The sequence below is a fragment of the Sarcophilus harrisii genome, chromosome 1 (assembly GCF_902635505.1).
Source record: "Sarcophilus harrisii chromosome 1, mSarHar1.11, whole genome shotgun sequence".
NCBI lineage: Eukaryota > Metazoa > Chordata > Mammalia > Dasyuromorphia > Dasyuridae > Sarcophilus > Sarcophilus harrisii.
In genome coordinates, this window is record NC_045426.1 from 123,978,743 (window position 1) to 124,000,204 (window position 21,462).

Consider the following 21,462-nt stretch of genomic DNA (forward strand, 5'->3'; position numbering starts at 1 on the left):
GAAAATGGTATCAATTGATGCAAGGTTGCTACAAACTTTCAATTTGTTGTTAAATTAAAAAAACACACCTAATATTTGTGAAGTGCAATAAAATAAGGTGTGCCAGTATAGATTTAAGCAAGTTCACTGTAGGCTAAGATGATCAGGGGAGATTTCTTGGCAGAGGATCTTAGCTGATCCAATTTCCCTCAACCCTTCCCCTCTTTAGCCTTATTTATGAGGAAACTAAGAAAAGAAAAGATTAGTGAGATGAGCTCAATCTTAAAAGGCAGATAAAGCAGAGAAGTGGTGAACTATGTTTGAAGGATAGTGAATAGTTGTATCTACCTATTGTAAAATTATGGGAACTGGAGAATAAGTTTGAATTAGTAAAGTGGAACCAAAATATGCCTAGAGCAGAGTATGATGTAAATGCCTTGCAAAGAAGTGTGTGCAAAACACTGCTGACTGCATTCAAGACAAAATAGGAGGTCTGGTTCTTGCTATCAAGACATTTATCATATAATTGTCAAGACAGATACCCCATATAGGAGGGATCCTTATCCTAGAACTTGTAAATTTGCCGGGGAGGGGGGCGGATTATTTTTATTTTGATAATTGTATTTCAATATAATTGAGTTTTTTGGGGTAATCCTATGTGTTTTATTTCATGCATTCATAAACATGATTTTGGGAAGGGATTTATGGACTTCATCAGATTGCCAAAGGTGTTCAGGATCCAGGAAAAAAGTTAAAAACTCCTGATCTAATCCAACCTACTTTATACACAAATGAGAAGCTAAGGAAGGCCCAGATAGAAGCAATTTGCTCTAAGATACACAGGAAATTACTATCAGGGCTGCATCATCTGATTCCTGGCTTAGAGTTCCATCCATTCATTGCACCACATTGTTGCTTCCTCATGAAAATGACCATAGACAGAGAAAAATGGCAGCCCTCAAAAGGAAAAATTTTTAACTCAGAAAATTTTAGATGATGGGTTTCTAGAAAACCAATTTCAGTAGTTTCAGGGCAAAGAGTGGGGGTAAGGGTGGAAAATTCTGAGATGGAGAAAAAAAAGAAGTCCTAGAAATCTGGATGATCTTTGAGGAAATTATCCCAAGAGTCAAAAGGCTGATTGATTATCTCGGAGCAGAGAAAGGAAACCCAGCTGGGAAACATAGGCTGAAGGCTGGTGTCTCAGAGAATTTGAAACAGCAATAGGAATGCAAAGTGTGTGGGAACCAAACCAGGTCGCCCAGGAAACGAGGAATCAGCCTGTGCTTATAGGGTCAAGATCAGGAAAACCAGAACCAAAAAAAAAAAGGGGGGGGGGGAAGAGTAGTTTTCCAAAGACAGAGAATAATTGTTACAGGAGGGCACCAAAACAGGTGAAATATTCCATCACCACTCTTACACACACATGTAGCTATTGCTAAAGAGAAAAAGCTATTAAGTGTTGATGTTAGAAGTCTATAGGCTTTTAACTCTTAAAAATAATAATAATACCTTATATTGTACTCATTTCAAACTTAGTGAACTCATCAGAATGGGACTATTGAAGCGAGAGAGAACAAAGGAACAGTCAAGTTAGAAAAGAAAACCCACTGATGATTTCATATTGGATTTTCTCTGATCTGTAACACCTAATCCTTTATTGGAATACATCAAAGGATCTATTATCTCATAGGGTGGCCCCCTCTCTCCAGCCCCAGCAGTGAATTTTTAAATCCGAATCTCAGCCTATTTCTGTCCACGTTGTTTCCCTGTGGAGGATCCTAGTAAAACCTGCATAATGCTGCTGCATCCCTAACATCTCTTTAGTATAGGCGTGATCATCACTGGAATCAGTGACACCAGTAGTGAATCCTTATTTTGGAGAACTCTTTTAGGTTAGATATATGCATATCCTGAGTGAAAGAGGTCTGAGAGAATTCAGTAAAAACAGGTCTGTAGTTTGCTTTGTCATCTTTGTCACTGGTCTGAAAATCAACAACCAGATCTGCTTCATAAAAAGTTAGATGACTTACCATTTTTCTCTATTTTTCTATAGTCTATATAGGGTAGAAATTACTCTTTAAAAGTCTGGTTGAATTCACTTGTGAATCCATCTGGGCCCCTGTTTCCCTTTGAATGTTTTGTCTGATGTTTTCTGAGGGCCTAAGGCAACTTATGAGATACTCCCCATTAGAGAAAGATAATGCTAAGCTGGTCCATTTCCCGCAGTCAGAAGAACCAGCGGATTTAGGTTGCAACAGGAAAGACTCAAGTTAACTATTGAAAAAAACATTATTTTTAAGAGTTTTTAATTACTAGACTATATAACCAAGGAGGGCTCTGTAATCAATCTCCATTCTTATGGGTTTCTGTTTAAAGTCCCATATACCTCGACTGTTTCCAGGTTATAATAATAATCTTAGTCATTTCACACCAAATGCCTTCTGGCTAACCTCAGGTGGGCATGGAGGAATGATAGTGTTAGAAGTAAAAGGGATCTTTGAGATTATCTTGTCCTATGCCCTCCTTTAAAACTGATAAAAACTGAAGCCCAAAGAAGTCAAATAATCATCCAAGATCACAAAGCTAGTTAGGGACAGAGTACAGACTTGAATATAGATCTCTCTTTCAACAAGTGTTCTTTTCAACACCCACCCCTTGACTCCTTTCCTGGCTAGAAGAACCTTACATGGTGTGACCTTTTTTTCCCATATCACAATCAATTTTAGGTATGGTTATGTATACAGCTCTTCTCCCTCCAGAACTAACCCCTCCCTTAGAACAAAGGATAGTAGCTAAACAAAAACAATCAATAGAGTGACCCAGTCTGATTAATGTATGTGCCATTCTGCCCCATATGCCTCCCAGCTTCCTGAGAGAAGAAAAATATGTTTTGTTATCTTTTCTCTGGAGCCAAGATTGTTTTTTACACTCAACATTTCAATTTCTTTGTGATGTGGTTTTAATTTACATTATTATCATCATTGTGTGTATTCTTCTGATACTGTTTGCTTTACTACACATCAGTTCACAGAAATTTTTTTGTTTCTCTAAATTCCCTTTCATCATTATTTACTGCACATCAATCTCCCATTTATATTCATGTACCACAGTCTATCAATTTCCCAGTTCGTGGACACTCATTTTATTTCCAGTACTTTATGAAATAAAAGGCCTCTGTGAATATTGTTATATTTTGGACCTTTATTGCTGACTTTTACTTCATTGAGGTATTTGTCCAGTAATGAAATCATAAGTCAAGATTTGATTCTGAGTTTAAACATATTAGTCAGTTTGCTCACATAATTCCAGATCATTTTTCAGAATAGTTAGTCCAAGTAAAAGCTCCACCAAAATTATATTGATGTGACAGATTCATTTTCGTTAGATTAAGGTATTTTCTTAACCTGCCATCTTCCTTTACCATCTGAAAAAGAGCAGAAATCAATCATAAGAGGGAAAGTGACAGAAGATAAATATCCAAGGTTTTAACGATTATATATGCCAGATGGCTTTGAATGTTAAGTTCCAAACTCCTTGGCAAATTTGTTGAAAACCTCTAACTCTTCTAGAGGGCAGAAGGGAAAGTTAGAGGTCTCTTTCTCTCTACCAAAAACAGAGCAGATAATAATGTACTAGCTTGGAACTTGCTATTCTTATTCTGATTCTCATCAAAGTGGAAATTGTAGTGAGGTTAAAAAAAAAAAAATGGGAACTTTAGTGGTAAGGGACCATTCCATCTTAGACTCTGTAATAGAAAAGGAAAAGAAAGCTTGGCCTACTGTTCAGAGAAAGAAGAGCCCATGGACTAAAAATTTTCAGGGAAGTCAGCCCAGTAAGTATAAGAAGCTCTTAATGAAATTTTGATGATACAAAGAAAAGCAGTTCTGATGAAGAAAAAAAGTGAGAGTTATCTATGTGAATACACAAAGAATTCATTAACTAACTTCGATTTTTAAAAGATATATATAGAAGATGGAGGCAGATTATGGAGAATAAATAGAAGAGTTTGTATCTTTTGGATGATTTTGCTTGTTTCTTGATTTGTTTAGCTTAATTGGGAAAAAGAAGAAGACCAAAGAATAAATAGGACAGCTAGTAAGGATGAGTAGGAAAAAAAAATCATGGGCAAGAGAAAGAAGGTGGAACAGAGCCATCTTTTATTTTATGTCTGTTTTCTCCGATGATGACAATGCTCTTGGGACTAGAAAAGATAAAGTTAAAATGGCTAATCGTGAATTGAAAGATAATAAAAAGGAACAAGGGAAACAAGCATCTATCAAGCACTTATGGGCCAGGTACTGTGCTAAGCAGTTTACAAATATCTCATGTATTTCTCACAACAGCCTGGGAGGTATATGCTATTATTTTCCCCATTTAAAATTTTTTGTTGCATTTTAAGTTCTGAACTGTCTCCCTCACTACACTAGATATGGCCACCATTTGACACAGATGTGTACATATATATATATATATATATATATATGCATGCACATGTATATTGTATATACATATGTAAAGTGTGTGAATATATTGCGTGTATATGTAAAATTATATTATATACTCTCTTTATCAGTTCTTTCTCTGGTCATGGGTAGCATCATCCTTTGTAGTTGATTTGAATATTTATAATACTCAGAATAACTTAATCATTCCCAATTATTCTTCAAACAATGTCACTGTTACTAAATAAGTTGTTTTCTTGGTTCTGCTCATTTCACTCCTCATTATTTCATAAATTTTCCACATTTTACAGCTGATCTGTCCATGATGAGTTCAAATCAGCAGGTCCAGATGAACTGTTTCCCAGAGTACTAAGAACTGGCAAATGCCATTGTTGAACCACTGTTGGTGATTTTTGAAAGATCTCAGAAAAGAAAAGAGGTTTCCAGGGGACTGCAGTAGGGCAAGTGCTATACCACATTTTGAAAAAGGGAAGAGAGTAGATCCTGCTGATTATAGGCCAGGGAACTTGACTTTGATTCTTGATACAAAATTATTGAACCTGTCATTAAAGGGATGGTTAGTGGAAATCTAGAAAAGGAACCACAGAAAGCCAATGTTGCTTCATCAAGAACAAGTAGTTCTAGACTAAAATGTATTTCCTTTTTGAACAGTATTATTAGGTGAAAAACTCAAAATGTTATTATAATCATAACTTACCTAGATTTCTATAAAGAATTTGATAATCTCCCACACTATTCTTGTAAAAAAATATGGAAAGCTGAACAATAGATAATTTTTAATTTATTCAGTTACTGTTTAAAAAACAGATACATAATCATTACTACATCACCATGATTCTCATTTGAATTTTTCTTCAGAATAAATAATAGTAACACATTAGGTAATATAAATCTAAAGTCCACATGTATCTATAAAGTTCATATCTATTTTGAATTTTAGAAAAACAATAAAACCAATTCTTATGATAACACTTTAAAAGAAAAACAGCTATTTATATCTTAAGGAAAAGTTGAAGAATAAGAGATAATGATACAATTAGATAGATTCTGGCTTGGTTAAATAGCTGGACCCAAAGAGTAATTATTAATGGTTTGATGTCCACTTGAAAAGCTTTTTCACCTTCCTAGAAAAGCTTCTCAGAATTCTAAGCTTGACCTTGGGCTATTTCAATGACATAAAGGCATAAAAAGCATGCTTATCAACTTTGCAGATAACACCAAACAAGGAAGGATAGTTAACACATTCCATAACAAAATACAAAGAGATCTGAACAATCTAAAACATTGAACCCAGTCTACATGAAGTGAAATGAAATAATGTTAATAGTTGAGTCCAGTTAATAATGAGTCCAAAAAAATCTATTTTTTATATCTTCCCCTTCTTCTACTCTTTGCAAAAGTTAGGATTCACAGATGTGGAATATTTCTCATAATATCAGACTTTGGAAATATGTTGATAAGTTTTGCTATAGTTTTTTTTTTTTTTAATTCTTTATTTGGAGAGTTTTCTGGAAAGAAGGAGAAGGAACATGGGGACTATAGAAGATATGAGCCAATCAGTAAAAATCTATTTTTTAAAAAATAAACTCCTCAAGTATAAGGTAATGGAGGCATAGTTAAATGGCAGTTCACTTGAGAAAGAACTAGGGTTTTTAACAAAGTGCATAAACTGAATCGGCATTGTGATAAGGCAGCCCAAAAAGCTAGATCTTAGATTGTAGGAAATAGAGCATAGATTTCTGACCGAGGCAAAAAATCATCCCTTTCTGCTCTCCCTATCAAGACCATACATGTGGTCAATATAATCTTGTGTTCTGGGCACCACATTTTGGAAATGACATCAGTAAACTGGAGAGAATCAAGGGATAGATAACTGAGATAGTAAAAGGCCCCCAAATCTTACTCTATGGGAGGGATTTGCTTAGCCTGGAGAAGAAAAGTCTTAGGGGAACAGGATAGTGGGATTCAAGTGTTTGACAGCCTGCCATATGGAAAAGGGATTAGATTTGTTCTGTTTGGCCGCAGAGAGAAATAATAGAAGTAATAAGTAGCAGGTGCAAAGAGAAAGATTTTAGGCTTGATATAAGGAACAATTAGAGCTATCCAAAAACAGATGTGCTGCTTTGGGAAGAAACGAGTCCCCCTTCACTAGCAACCTCCAAGCAAAGGCTGGGTCATCACTTGTCAGGTGTGTTGTATAGGGAGCTCTAGTTCATATTGGAGCTGAATTGGATAGCTCCGAACTCCCTTCCAAATCTAAAATTGTTTGCTTGACTTCACATGTATAGGTTCATCTGCTCCCCACAAGTCAAGCAGTATTTTAAAATAAAATATTTTATCCTATTTTTATTTATATTTTTCATTTAATATGTCACTCATTTCCAATGTTGTGTGAGTTGTTATAAGGATCCAATGAGATAATGTTTGCTTGTGTAAAATGCTTTGTAAATCTTGCTATATAAAAGCTACATATTTTGAATGTACCACTTCTACTTCCTCTACCCAAAGAGCCATCCTTTATAGCAAAAAATTTGAAAAGAAAAAAATCAATTCAAAAGAACTAATCAGTACATTGACAATGGCTGACTGCATATGCAGTATTTCACATTCATAGTTCCCCACCTCTGCAATGCCATAAAGGAGATGCATTTTCTCAACTCTTCTATGGAACCAAATTTAGTTATTATAATGATACAGCATTCAGTTTCCCTTTTTTTTTTATTCTTTCCATTTATATTGATGTAATCATTGATATGTATATTGTTTCTCTGACTTTGCTTGTTTCAGTTTGCAGACTTCCCCCCCCCCCATACTTCCCTGAATTCTTCATAGTTATCATTTCTCCCAGTGCAGTAATATTCCATTAAATTCATGTACCATCATTTAACTATTTACCCATCAATGGCTATTTGTTTCCATTTCTTTGCTACAAAAAAAAGGGGGGGGGGGGAGTTTCCATCAGTATTTTGATATATGCCTAGCAGCGAGATCTCTGGGCCAAAATTTGTGGATATTTTCGTCAGTCCTTCAGCATAATTCCAAATTGTTTCCAGAATGGTTGAACCAGTTCAAAGCTCCACCTCCAGTCTATTAGAGAGCCTGTCTCTCTGCAGCTACTTCAACATTGACAATTTCCATCTTTTGTCATCTTTGCTAATTCATCCAGAGTTTTGCAGAATATAATGCATGCATTTGTTCCCATTTAAATCTCCAGAGAAGAAATGACGGGGACAAAAGAACCAAATTCCTAAATACATAGGAAAGTACCCCATAAAAACTGGTACCTAATACTGTAGCAGTAGCTCTGGACAGGGGCTGGGTCCAAGGACGGGATGAGATACGAGAGGCTGGCATTGAGATAAACCAACAGGAGGATGATATCTCTGGACTCCGTGAGGTTAGCACGCACATCTGCGACTCTATAGAGGAGAAAAGGCAAACAAGCAATCATAATCTCGTAGCCAGGAGGCTGTGTGGGGCATTGGTGCAAAACAGAACTGAAGGAAGAAACCAAAATAGACTCAAAGGAAGAGCAAAGTCTGGTTCACCCTCTATCTCTCTGCAAGGACAGGTGGTGCTCCCCCACCCCTCTCTCCACACGTGTGCACACCCATGCATGCACACACGCAGAGGCTCATGGGTTGTACAGCCACGTCAGCCCAGGGAACACCAGCTCCTGAGAGTTCTCGGAAATGGGGGGGTCTGCCCAGATTCCTGAAAGTAGGTCAGGAGGGATCTACATTGTAAACATAGGAACATACTCACTCAGATAAACAAGTCTTCTGTCAGCTCTCCCTAACCAGGTTTGTGGGACTGTTGAGCTCAGAGAAGCAGTATCAAACTTAACGATTAGCAGGAGAGTTTTGCGTCTGTTGCTTCTTGGAGACCTCTCTTCATATTCATTTCTATGAGTCTGAGTAGACAAAACTCAAATGGTTAAAGGGTGAAAGGTGGAAAGCAGAGGGCAGCAGAGACCAGTGGATTCTTGTACAGGATTTGGAGGCTCTGGTCACATTTTTTCTTTATCATTATACCTGTGTGGCCTTGGGAAAATGACCTCTGTACCTAAGCCACTTCTTTATAATGGAAGGAGTAGGGGGATGGAAGGGATAGATAGTTGGAATACATATACAGTTAAAAGAAGGATATTAGACTAGATGATTTCTGAGATCTAAATTCCAGGTCAAAATCTGTAATCCTATTTTTAAAAAATTATCTCCCAGATCTTGCTTTCTACCTGTAAAATGAGGGAATTTAGACCAAATGATCCGTAAAGTAGCTTCCAGCTCTAGATCTCATGATCCTTTCATTGTCCTCAAAGGAAATTAGATTAGAAGAGGAGAGGAAGTGTGATTTAAAGTCTGCAGAGTACTTTAACAAGTAAGTAGGTCACAATTACTTATACAAAGTAGTGAGTTCCCCATCTCTGAAAGTGTTCTGAAAGTTGCAGAAACTGATAATCAAAACATTTAGGAATTGAAATTAGATCAGCATTTCACAAACCATGGACTAGCTAGCATCCCCCAAATTGCCTACTCTGTGCTGTACTTCACTGTCTCTGAGGAGCTTCAAGAGGTTCAAAGCACCAGGCAAAGGAGACAGGATGCAAGGAGGAGATGGTGGTGGTTTTTAAAACTTGAATGTCTTCAGCAAAAACCTCTGGTAGTCAAAATTTTACAGACCTGTTAAAATGTACTTCCTTCCCAGGTGCCCTTTCTCCCCAATTACAATAAGAATAGGACTGTCTAATAATTTCTGCTGCGCCCTTTGTTCTGAGTGGGTGAGTGTGGGTGGTAGAGAAGGGAAGGGTCCTAGGGAATGACAATTCTGTATGAAGTTTAGAAAGCAGGCCAGAACTGGGCCTTGGTTAAATGGAATATTAGACTGGTCGATTCAATTTTAGGACAAAAAACTTGGGTTCAAATCCCTTCTCTAATGCTATGATTTGGGGCAAATTACTTCCCCCTAAGACTAACAGGCCTTAGTCTGTTCATCTGGAAAATAGAAGAGTTGGCTAGGTGATTTCTAAGGGACCTTCTGGTTATAAATGCTGTGATTCTTTTTCTGGCTCTGGTCTCCCACCTGAAAGCCTGGGTTGCTTTCTGTATAAAGGACAGAATGCTGTTTTCACCATTCCTGAGCTGGACACAGAGGGGGAGGAGAAGGAGGAGGAGGCCTGGCTTTTCTGATAGGGTCTGAGTCGCTGTTCCCTGAGACCAAACAAAGAGACCCCAGACAAAGAGACCCTGCAGGGTTGGTGCCTGCCTTATGAGGCCCTTTTGTGGGACTGATAGAGGGAGGCCATTGAGTAGGAGGCTAAGAGCTTGTAACTCACAGCATGGCTCAAAGACTGCTTCTGCTCTGGGGGCAGTGGAAAGGGGGTCCAGAGTCTGGAAGCAATGGTTGGTCCTCCAGGGGTCTGAGGAACAATGATGCTTCATTAGGGACAGAACCCAGGCCACAGTCTACACATACCAAGAGCTAGAAACAAATCTGGGTATGATGAAGCTTTTGTCACAAGCCTAAAATTCTCAGTCCCATTTCCCTGGGTACCAGACATACCATTGTAAGAAGTCTCTGACATCACTCCCAATAGTATTTGACAGGAATTAAAATAATCCTAATTTCTCTTTCTATAGCTCTTCACATTTTCTAAAGTGTTTTATAGACAACCGTGTGGGGCAATGCTACAAGTATTAATATCTCCATTTTATAGATGAGGAAACTGAGGCTTAGAAGGATAAAGTCACAAAGTCAATAAAAGTGATGGACCTGGGATTCAAAATCAAGTCATAACAATAGAGCCAGAAAAGAACTCAAAAGCTATCTAGCCTTATTTCCTGACTTTATAGAAAAATAAATGAAGATTCAGGGAAGTCTGTCCTATACTCTCTCTCTGGGAATATCCAAGTATCTGGAATCTACCCAAGAACAGAACCCTCTATGAAAGGAGCCATCAACAGACCACCCGTTATGGATGGCAAGCTAGACATTTGGATATTCATTCTTTGATTCACAACCGGGCAGATTTGTTTCTTTTCCATTGATATAGCAATGAAACAATGAGATGATCCAAGACGAGAGTAGACATCTAATCTATAGTCAACTAATCCCTTCTCCCTTCAAGTACTCAGGAGTGCTGGAGTCAACTGGAATCAGCGCAAGCCCAGCCTTAAATTTCTATCATGCGAATTTATATCCCAGAAACTGGCAAATACTATCTCAATCGAGGTTTGATTTATTATCTTGTTGTGTAATGTTAATTAAACTTAAAAATGTATCAGGAGTACCTTTTTTCCCCCAGAGACTAGTTGTTTAACATTTACTAGAACACCCCTGCATGAATCCCAGTACAGAGTAATTAAGGGGTTATCTAATAGTTCACTCCTATAACAAACCCTCCACCTTATCCTTGAGTAAAAGCCTAAACCTCTGCCAGTTCCCCCAAAGGACCAAGAAGCAACCAGAACCAAAGCCTTTGCGTGCTCTGTGAGTGCATGTGTCTGTCTGTCTGTCTCTTCTCTTTCTCTCTCTCTGTCTGTCTGTCTTTTCTGTGTGTCTCTCTCTCTGTCTCTTTGTCTCTTTCCCCCGTAATAAAAATGGAAAGATACTTCCTGCCCCCTAGTGGCTTCTTCGTGTTAAGATCCCCGTCCTTACTTCCCCAGGACGTAGCAAAAGAGTTGTTTCAAGACTCACCAAGACGCTACTCCCACTTTAGGCTCAAATTTGTGTTGAGGGCTGAGCCCACCCAAGGGAGACTTCCTTGATTCCTAGTCCTGCGGCCTGGATGACTACTCCTGCTGTCTCCATCCCGCAGTTGGTCCTTTGAGGCTAGTGGTATTAGCCATATGTGATGTCCCCCCAAACTCATATTCCTGAGTTCAAACCTGGCTTCAGACATTGACTAGCCGTGTGAGCCTGGACAAGGCGCTTAATCCTGCCTGCCTCGCTTTACTCATATGTAAAATGATATGGAAAAGAAAGTGGCAAATCAATTTAGTATCTGCCAAGAAAACCCCAAATGGGGTCATGAAGAGTTAAACTTGACTGAAAGAACAGAACAGAATATTTCTTTATTAAGATCAGCACATACTGTCTACTACTCTCTCCCCAACGCATGTGGGATAGCTAGGAAAGAATCAGGATGGGGCCACGGATTTTCAGAGCCATAGATCATAGATTTAGAGCTGGAAAAGACCTCAGAGGCCGTCTAGTGCAATCCCTTCCCTTACAAATGAAGAAATTGAGGGTCAGAGTGACTAGTGATTTAAATAACTACCTTAACAGGCAGATTGAACCCAGGCTTTAGTACTCTAAATCCAGTGTCCTTGTGCTATTTCTCTGAGCTTCTGGAGGGAATAGGTATTTGGTTTTATTGATCTTTATCCCCTTACTTCCCATGATCATCTTTCTTCAATGAGAGCTATGAGCACGTGCCTTCAGCCACCTTCCTCCAACCTGTTTGATCTTTCTCCCCTCCGTGCAGGGAGAAGATGAGTGGCGGCTGCCCGGAGCAGGAGCCCCCACGTGCCCTGGCCTGCTGCAGTGGCAGTGGTGTGCCCCTCCTCACGGAGGACATGCAGGCCCTCACCATCCGCACCCTCTCAGGCACAGATGTCAACAAGCACTATGACCTCATCCGGGAGCTGGGCAAAGGCACCTACGGCAAAGTGGACCTGGTGTCCCACAAGAGCACAGGTGGGTTCCCGAATGGCCTGAATCCCTAAATGGGTGGATCCTTTGTGTTTGAATGTCTGCAGAAACATTAGGGCACATTTTGTGCACTGGGATGTAGATTATACATGTCTGCACTCAGAGAGATAGGCAGCCTATGTTCCTAAACTGGCATACAAATATGGTACGTATGTGCTAGAATGCACACAGGTATGGGGGGGACATATTTTGGGATAGCCATAACCTACTTATATAGTCTGCATGTGTCCGTCAAGAGGGAGAATTGTCTCCAACAAGGGCATCTGAAGGATGGGAAGCCAAAGGAAGATGAAGGAAATAGGAGAGCTCACAGTATTATCTCACTTACAGGGACCAAGATGGCACTAAAGTTCGTGAATAAAAGCAAGACAAAATTGAAGAATTTCCTTCGAGAGGTCAGCATTACCAATACACTTTCCTCCAGCCCTTTCATCATCAAGGTCTTTGATGTGGTGTTTGAGACCGAGGACTGCTATGTCTTCGCGCAGGAGTACGCGCCCGGTGGGGACCTCTTTGACATCATCCCTCCCCAGGTACCCCCCATGACCCATCTTGTAATTTCTTTCCCCTGGAGACATCTAAGGGGACATATTCTCTGGACACATCAGTCCAGCCTGTTCTTTTCATTTTCCCCACCTTTCTTCCCAACCAACATAAGGAGAGTCTGGGGACCTAGGGTTTGGGAGTCTGACCCTGGGGAAAGGGGAAAGAAAATGGAAGGATGCCTCATTTCTTTGTGGGCTCTACTTCATAGGGGAGCCAATATCTGTAGGACTTCTCCCCAGAGTCTTAACCCATCAGATGACCTAGGTGACCCTGATCAATATTTATAACAATAGTATTTATACAGTGCCTTGGGGTTTGCAAAATGTTATGTCATTTGATCCTCACAAGAACCCTAAGAGGTATATGTGATTATTTTTTCCATTTTGCAGATGAGGAAACCAGGACTGAAAGGTTAAGTGATTGCCCAAGATTACACAGCTAGTGATTGTCTTATAGACAAGGCCTTAAATCCATAAGGATAGTCAAACAAGAGAAACTAGGACAGGAAATCCTTCTGTCCTCCACAGTTGAACCAAGCCAAGCATAGAGCAGAAGAAACTGGTTCAAAAGGTCCAGCAGGAAAAAGGGGAATTAGAAAGGCTTGAGTTAAAAAAAAAAAAAAAAAAAAAAAGACAAAGGGGCAAAGATTCTTCCAACTCCTGGTCGAGGAAAGGGGCAGAGCTAGACTCCAATTCAGAACTGCCATCAATAGGATATGGTAAGGTCAGTGCATCCAGCCCCCTGCCTCCATCCAAGCCCACCCCCAAATCTACCTAGGCAGAAGGACCATCTTGTATATAGCAGAGAACAGATTTCAGCAGCCACTGTCAAATCTATACACAATTCCCCGGGCCTAGAAGGCTCCTCTACCAGTTCCACTGACCCCAGTAACAAGCAGTAGCAAGCCTTTGTGGCGGGGCAGGGAAGGGAGAAGCAGAAAGAGGACTCAGGAGAGAAGACAGAATCATAGACTCCTAAAGGGTTAATTCTAGAAAGAGATCTTGGAACATCTGGTACACTACTGTCCTTTTACAAAGAAGGAAGCTGAAACTCCAAGGTTCAATGACTTGCCAGCACATGCCCTGGACTCTTGGCTCCAAGTCCCAAGTTTTTCCCTTACTGCCTCCAATAGTGACGACAGCAGCACAATCCTTCCCATCTCCGCAGCCCTTTCTTCTTTCCAAAGCACTTTCACATCCCTTCTCTCTCTGCCCCCACACTCTCCTGTAAAATAGATATTTTTATCCCTATTTGCAAAAGGGAAATGAAGGTCTAAGGGAGTTTAAGAGAATGAAGATCCAAAGGAAGCAGAGGTGGAAATGGGACTAGAACCTGGGTCTCTGAACCCTACATGGAGGACATCTGGCCCAGAGAGTCACTCAGCTGTTAAGTGAAAGGGCCAGGCTGCGTGACTCCCAGTTAAAGCCCCTGAGGGGCTTCCTACGCGCCAGGACATGCAAGGCAGGGCAGAAAGGATGCAAGCTGAAGGAGGCTAATGGGGTGGGGAGGTGCAGGCCGAGTGGGCCAAAGCAGGCCTGGGGAGGTATGGGCCCAGGGGGCCAGGGAAGGCCCCGAGGAGGTGCAGGTCCAGGGAGCCAGAGCAGGCCCCGGGGGGCTGTCGGGCGGGCCCTCTGACTCTTGTCCTCTGCTGCAGGTGGGGCTCCCCGAGGACACGGTGAAGCGCTGTGTGCAGCAGCTGGGCCTGGCCCTGGACTACATGCATGGGCGGCACCTGGTGCACCGCGACGTCAAGCCCGAGAACGTGCTGCTCTTCGACCGCGACTGCCGCCGGGTGAAGCTGGCCGACTTCGGCATGACCCGCAGGGTGGGCTGCCGCGTGAAGCGGGTCAGCGGCACCATCCCCTACACGGCCCCCGAGGTGTGCCAGGCGGGCAGGGCCGAGGGCTTCGCCGTGGACACCGGCGTCGACGTCTGGGCCTTCGGCGTGCTCATCTTCTGCGTCCTCACAGGCAACTTCCCTTGGGAAGCCGCCTCGGGCACGGATGCCTTCTTTGAGGAGTTCGTGCGGTGGCAGAAGGGCAGGCTGCCGGGGCTGCCCTCCCAGTGGCGGCGCTTCACCGAGCCGGCCCTGCGGATGTTCCAGCGGCTACTGGCCCTGGACCCTGAGAGGCGGGGACCCGCCAAGGAGGTTTTCCGCTTCCTCAAGCACGAGCTCACCTCGGAGCTCCGTCGCCGGCCTTCTTGCCGCGCCCGCAAGCCGGCCGGGGACCGCCTGCCCACCGGGCCACACCGCCAGGAGGCCCCAGCACCCCTCAAGAGGACGGTGCTGACTGAGAGCAGTGGGACCAGGCCCTCCCCTCCCACCCCTCCTGAATCTGGCCTCACCTCCCCAGGGCCAGCCAGCAGGACGGATGGGCGGCAGGACAAGAGCAAGGGGCAGCTGGTCCTGGCCACAGCAATAGAGATCTGTGTCTGAGCTGCCCCCCTGCCCGATGCCAGTCCCCCCCTCAAGGGCTCCTCTGTGGCAACTCCTAGGGAGGACTCCTCACCCCAGTGCTTGCATCACAAGGCTAGCAAGAACTCCCCCAGACCCGGTGGGTGAGGGGGACATAAGGGGACGGGGGACTCAGGGTGGGGAGAGGCCCTTCCTTTGCCTGCTAAAGGAACCAGGAGTCACTGTTCCCAAAGCAAAAAAGAAACACGGTTAGACAATAGTAATATCGTAGTACTAGCCTGAGTAGCTCTACAAGGATCAGTTGGGACAGAGATAGAAGAATGCCCCGTTCAGATGATTGGGAGATGGTGGGGCCCCCGGCCCCCCAGGCTCCAGGCACTATCCCTCCCCTTGAGGGGGAATCCAGTGTAGTGGAAGAGCAGGGCTGGGCTAGAGCTGTTCCACAGGGGCCTTGGGTGAGACGTGAACCAAAAATCTGTCTAGGGGGCCAGGAAGGAGATAGGGCTGTGCCCGTTCCCCTGACAGGTGATGAGGGACTGAGCTAGTGAGATGCCCAGAGCCTAGAGCCCAGGACCTGCATCAAGAGGGACAGACTGCCAGAGCAGACTCCAGGTTTGAAGGTAGGATCCTGTGGGACATAGGGTGGCTCTTAGGGACATCATCCCCAACCCAGCTAAGGGGGCAGGGCTGTCTCCCATCTACTTTCTCCACCTATTTCTCACCCACCCCCTATTCCTTCTCCCCATCTTACCAATTTCACTGGACTATCTTAAGTATTTCAGTCTATCCTAGCCACTCTGTCCTATACCTGGCCTTCTACCTGCCCTCCCCATATCTTAGCCCAGACTCTGCCTCCTTTTTCTTGAGCCCCACCCTCTCCTCAGGCCCTTAGTTTTTGTCTTTCCCTTCTCTTTGCCTTTGGGAAAGAGATAGGGTCAGGATTTTCTTGGAGAGCAGGAAGAGAGAAGGGACTGTTGATCCCCAAGTCTTGGGAGAGACCCCAGGATCAGAGAAAGCTCTCACTGGTGAAGTCAGCAGGGAGCTCCAAGGTTCTGGGCCAAAAAGAATGGGGAAAGGGGAACAACTGTGGTCACTCCAACCTCTGTCCCCACCCCTACATGCTCCAGAACTGTGAGCAGGGCAGCCCCCGGGACAGTCAAGGAGTAGACTGGGACCAGGAGAAAAGAAAGAAGGACATAGGGATGAACTGACCCAGCTACCTGAAAAATGTAGCAAATGTGTAGTGTGTGTACGTGAGTATGTGTGTGTGTATGTGCGTGTGTGTCCCAGACGTAGAACATAGAATGTCAGAGCTAGAAGTGATCTTAAGAGTTCATTTAGTCACAGGATCATAGATTTAGAGCTGAAAGGGACCTCTGATTTTACAGATGAGAACTGAGGCCCAGAGAGGGGAAGCCCAAAGTTACAAGCAAGTCGGTGCCAGAGCTTAGGCTAAAAACTATATTTCCCCAAGAGAGATAATGGGTCCCCTAATGGAAAGGGGGCTTGTCACACCTGACAGAACTATGGCAGACTGGCAGGTCTGTCCTGTCATTTCCAGGAAGGCCATCTCTCCCGTCTGCCAGGGACAGCAGTTAGAGAGTGGGACTGATGCCCTTGAATTGAGGTACCAAGAGATAGTGCCTCAATATAAGGAAAGGCAAGAGAGCAGGGTGAGGATATATCTAGTCCAAATTCATCTAAATTCTTATACCTGGGTCATTAGCCCTTCATTCTGACTCTCCTTTGAGTTAGAGCAGGAAGACTATCCCCTACATTGGACTGGGGGAAGAAATACTTACCCTTTCCTTTCTATTGCCTCAAACCTAATCAAGCATAAGGAGGACTCTTAGGAGATATAATAAAGAATGGTCTTCTTAGGAGAAACTCTGACAGAGGCCCAATAAACCACTGATCCCCAACCTCAATGGCCTGGGGACAATGACCTAACAAGACAGGTGGCTGGGGGCAAAAAAAAAATTCCCTGGTAGAATTTTCCTATCCTGTGCTGGGATGAAAAGTTCTTTGGCACTCAGAGGGAGGGAGTGGCCAGGAAGCTGAGAGCCAGAGATTGTGCAGGACAGCATGGGGACACTGGGACAGAGATAAGAGTCTGGCTCAAACCAGGCAGCCATGGGTTCCACTCCCAAAGCCTGCCTAGTCTCCTCCTGTTCTGCCCCAGGAAAATCCAGAATTTTGGTGGCAAGGACCACCACTACCCCATAATGGGGCAAAGGCCTTGGCCCTGCCAAAATGGAAGAATAGTTCAAGATCTTCATTTTACAGAACTGGAGGAGGCAGTTGTCTGCCCAAGTTCCGTATTCAGTTAGCTACAAAGTGGGAATTTGGTTACCAGATCAGCTTCCAGCCCTAGATGGTAGAAGGGCCAAGGGTTGGCAGAAGCAGACCCAATGGGGAATTCCTGGACCGTTTCCCTCCCTTGCAGGGGCTTTGTGCCAGAAATTGCTCAGTAACTTTGGGTCAGGATCTGACTTACCAGCTGCAGTACCCTAGGTCAGTCAGGCAATAAGCATGTACTCCCTGCCAAGGATCCCTGCACATACTGGGAAATTCTGGGTGGGGGAGGGAGCTGTGTAAGGGACAGTGAGTGGGTGAATGAAGGTGTGAATCCCCTGCCTCACCCCAAGTGGAGTCTCCTCCACTGGCCCCATTAAAAAAGGGGAACAAGACTCATAGGTCACACTAGTCTCCACCAAAGCCCTCAGGGAACCAGGCAAGAATCCTTGGGTGAGGGCCTTGTGGTGCAATGGAAATACACTAGAAGTAGGCAGCTTCCTGCCAGTCTAAGGGGAAGACCAAGGAAATGAGAAGGGGGGCCCACCCCCACTGGGAACCCCTCTTTCCCAAGCTCCCCACCACCCCTGGTTCTTCAGGGGACTCTCAGCAATAACCTCATATCTGGTGGGGCCAGGGAATCGAGGGGCACCAGACCCAGATGGCTCCTCATCCTCCAGCCCCTCCCTCCCAGACAAGGCCTCCTGTTCCTCCCCATCCCCCAACAGTCTCCACTGAGAAAGGAGGTTCGAGGGACCCCTTACAAGCCCAGATGACCCGGTCAACACCTCACCCTCAGGATCGGGGGTCCCTCATCCCCATCAATCCAGAAAAGGGTAGGCACTGGCAGCCCCCCACTCTTTCCATCAGGGCCTGTGCCCCTCTGTATCCAGCACTCAGGTGAGGGAAGGGGGGGGCTAGGGTTTGGGGAGCAGCACCCAACCTGTCTGACCCCACCTAATGCCCATGAGTGGGATGGGCCCCCAGGTGGCTCCTGGGAGTGGAGTGCCACACACACCCATCCTACAACAAGCAACGACCCTCCATCTCCTCCCCACAGATCACACAAAAGGGCTATTGACTCCTCACCCCAGACCTAGGCACAGTTTACAAACCAAGCTGATCCTATACTGGCCTCCGCCTCTTTCCATTCTCTTCAGAGGGGCAAAGGACCTTGGACACTTCCAGGGCAGAGTTTGCTGGGGCTTTAAGTTGGAGAGGGAGGGAGGGAGGGAGGGAGGGACGGAGAGGGCCTGGAAGGGCACCATCCCTATCCCAGCCAAGATTCCGAAAGTGTCCCCTCGAGGGGCCTGCCCCTCTCCAGCAGGAGTTGGTGCCCTCTGGAGATGTGCTAGGGAAGTAGCAAACGCCCCTCTCCTTCCCTAGACCCATCTCAGTGGAGATCCCTGCTTCCATTCCCTTCCCTTGGGCAGTCAGCCTCACTTGTCCCATCAGGGCAAGGCCCAGGCCTGTAGCCAGGCCCAAAGCAATTGCTGAGGCCCTGACACCACCGGTGCCCAATCCTGAACTCTTCAACTTGGACTCTTCCTTTTGCCTTAGGCCTCTTCAAAGTCCTGAGCTCTCGTGCAATAACGTTGAAGCGAGACTCTGCCGTAGACAAACTTCTCGAACTCTCTTTTAAAAAAACAAAAAATAAAAAAAAGATCCTGTTTTTTCTCTCGTTGTAGAATTGTAGATTGTTAGAATGGAAAAGGGACTAGATATATGTACCATTCTAGTCCAAACCCTTCACTTTACCAATGAGGACGCTGAGGTCCAGAGAGGGGCAGCGACCTCCCCGAGGTCACACAGCAAGTTTGTGATACAGCCGGGACTAGAACCACGGTCTTGTGATTCATGGTCAGTCCAGGGTTCTTCACACTATGCCTCACTGCCTTCTCTGGCTGTCAGGTGGGGACCTTTGCCCCATAAGAGAGATTTTGGTCACAGATGTTTACCTCAGTTTATGTCACTGTCAAAGAAACAAAAATACACATATATAGCAAAAAATAATAATGATGATGATGATAGACATAAAAACTGCAAAACAACAACAAAAAAATCCCCCTAGTGGTTCTTCCTCTTGTGAAGGTGCAGTGTGTGTTTCCCAGGCTGGGCAGGAGTATCCACCTGTTCTGCCTAGTCTGTCTTCCTGTTTTCAGTCTGTCAAACAACCCCAGACTATGCCCACCTCCTTTCTTTGGACTGATCAGGGACGGAAGGGTAAATCAAATCTCTTTCTTCCTACAGCAAAATCTCCCTGTGAACTGGTGCTTCTCAATTTTTCACCCAGTAGTTGTACACTAGGGTGGAGTGGGAGGTTGGGGGGAAGAACCTTGTGGTTTCCCAGGGTGGAGTGTGGGAGAGTTCCAAGAACAAAAAGGGGCCTCGTGCCGAACCACTGGCGAAATCCTCCTGGCCAGTCCCTACGACCCAAAGCAATTGGGAATCTAGAAGCTGAATTAGAAAACAGATCCTAGGTGGGGTGGATGGGAAAGGTCTTCAGGAAAGGAGGTTGGATGCTGGGGTCTGCTCCCATTGGCCAGGCCAGGCGGGAGGCCCCAGCTCTGAGCTCAGGAATGCCTGGGCTTCAAAGTCCTGTTTAGCCCCACAGCCACCACCACCTCCAAGCTCTAGCCCTTCTCCTCTATATTCTCTGGGCTAGTGAATCCAAGTTGGGAGAAGCCTCCAGTTTGTCTCTCCCAGGATTCCCAGAGCCTAGGCCTTCCTCACTTCCATCAATACCCTCAGTTTGTCATCTCACACTATGCTCAGTGGAGGATCCCTGTGGCTTCCTCCCTGGCTTTGAGTTTTTTCGGGGGAATGTATGTATGCTCTCCCTGCACCAAGCCTGAAATGGGAGACCAGAATTCATCTCCAGAAATACTACCACTTCCCACCAGTCGCATTCCTCTCTCTGAAGACCTCATCGTCCTGTCTTCCTCTACCCTACCCAAGTGTTTGTAAATACTTTGAATCCTTTGCCCCTATAAGAAGGAGGTTTTTAAATGTGTTATTTACTTCTATATTAATGACAATTGCTATAAAATAAAGGGTTAAAAAAAAGCCAGAGTGAGTCTCCTGCTGGGTTTACTAAGGGATGGGGCTGGAGTGTGGCCATTGTCAGGCTTTGAAGGAACTGCCTCAGTGGGAAGGAACCAACATTCCCATGATGATAGCACACATACTGACTGCCTTCAATCTGTTAGTATCTCAGTGTCTGTGGGTCAATTGAGGACAGACTCAGAGATACAATCTCTTAGCAATAATAGCATTCTGGCTCATTCCCCCATTTGGAGTCTCCTCTCTAGGAAATATGAATTTGGCTCATTTGAGGCTACTCAATGCAGCCCTCCTGCTAGTAGCCAAAGCATTCAGTGAATACTGTGGATAGGGCATAAATGAGACATACATCAGAGTCCAACAGCAAGGAAAAAGCTCACAGCATCAATAGTGAAGTCCCAGCAATTTGGTTGGAGTTGGAACTTCTTCAAAGAACCCATTGGTGTTCCATCTTGGTCCTTCAGCACTCTATGTCCTCCCCCTACATAGCCATCCAAGTCACAACTTCTGATCTCACCTAAGCTCAAAAACCCTCAGAAATTGGCCTAGGGGAAGCCAAAGGAAGATGCCTCATCTACTGATCCTAGGATCCTTCCTCAGATTCTCTGAATAGCCAGCTCTTTTCCACCCTAATCTTTCCCATTTTTGTCATTTTTTGGCTCTGCATTCTGGGAAATGAAGTCTTCCTAAAATCACCCTTTATGCAAGATTGCTGTTATTCGGTTGTTTTTCAGTTGTGTCCAACTCTGTGACACCATTGGGGTTTTCTTGACAGAGATACTATAGTGCTATGCCCTTCTCCATTGTAGTATTTGGGCTACACTTCTGGAGGACCTTGGGACCAGCTTTGATCTTAGTGCAGGAGGCTTGAGAGCCATCATGAGGCTGGTCAAAGATAGAATGTCTCTCTTCCAGTCCTTCTTAGCCCTTACATACCTCATTGTAATTACATCATTACAGCATACTGATTATGTGTGAACTAGAAAT

At 44.3% G+C, this 21,462-nt stretch overlaps 1 protein-coding gene and 1 long non-coding RNA gene across 6 annotated transcripts in view; one reads left to right on the plus strand and one right to left on the minus strand.

Moving 5' to 3' along the window:
- Window positions 1-20,484, plus strand: part of SBK1 (SH3 domain binding kinase 1) — a 109,512-nt gene extending 89,028 nt beyond the window's left edge. For all 4 annotated transcript variants that reach the window (XM_031962864.1, XM_031962843.1, XM_031962858.1 and 1 more), the window contains 3 exons: window positions 11,929-12,140; window positions 12,486-12,688; window positions 14,356-20,484. In XM_031962864.1, the coding sequence (XP_031818724.1) occupies window positions 11,936-12,140; window positions 12,486-12,688; window positions 14,356-15,138 (1,191 nt within the window). In that variant the 5' untranslated portion in view covers window positions 11,929-11,935 and the 3' untranslated portion in view covers window positions 15,139-20,484. The remainder of the gene's footprint in view (window positions 1-11,928; window positions 12,141-12,485; window positions 12,689-14,355) is intronic.
- On the minus strand, window positions 3,225-8,317 carry LOC111719392. Of its 2 annotated transcripts, none has more exons than XR_002769551.2 (3): window positions 8,208-8,317; window positions 7,727-7,861; window positions 3,225-3,403 (listed from the first exon to the last, which is right to left on the minus strand). It is a non-coding gene; the product is annotated as an uncharacterized LOC111719392 (long non-coding RNA). The 2 variants fall into 2 exon arrangements; XR_004233387.1 differs by lacking the exon at window positions 8,208-8,317 and adding an exon at window positions 7,991-8,057.
- Window positions 20,485-21,462: the final 978 nt, after the last annotated feature.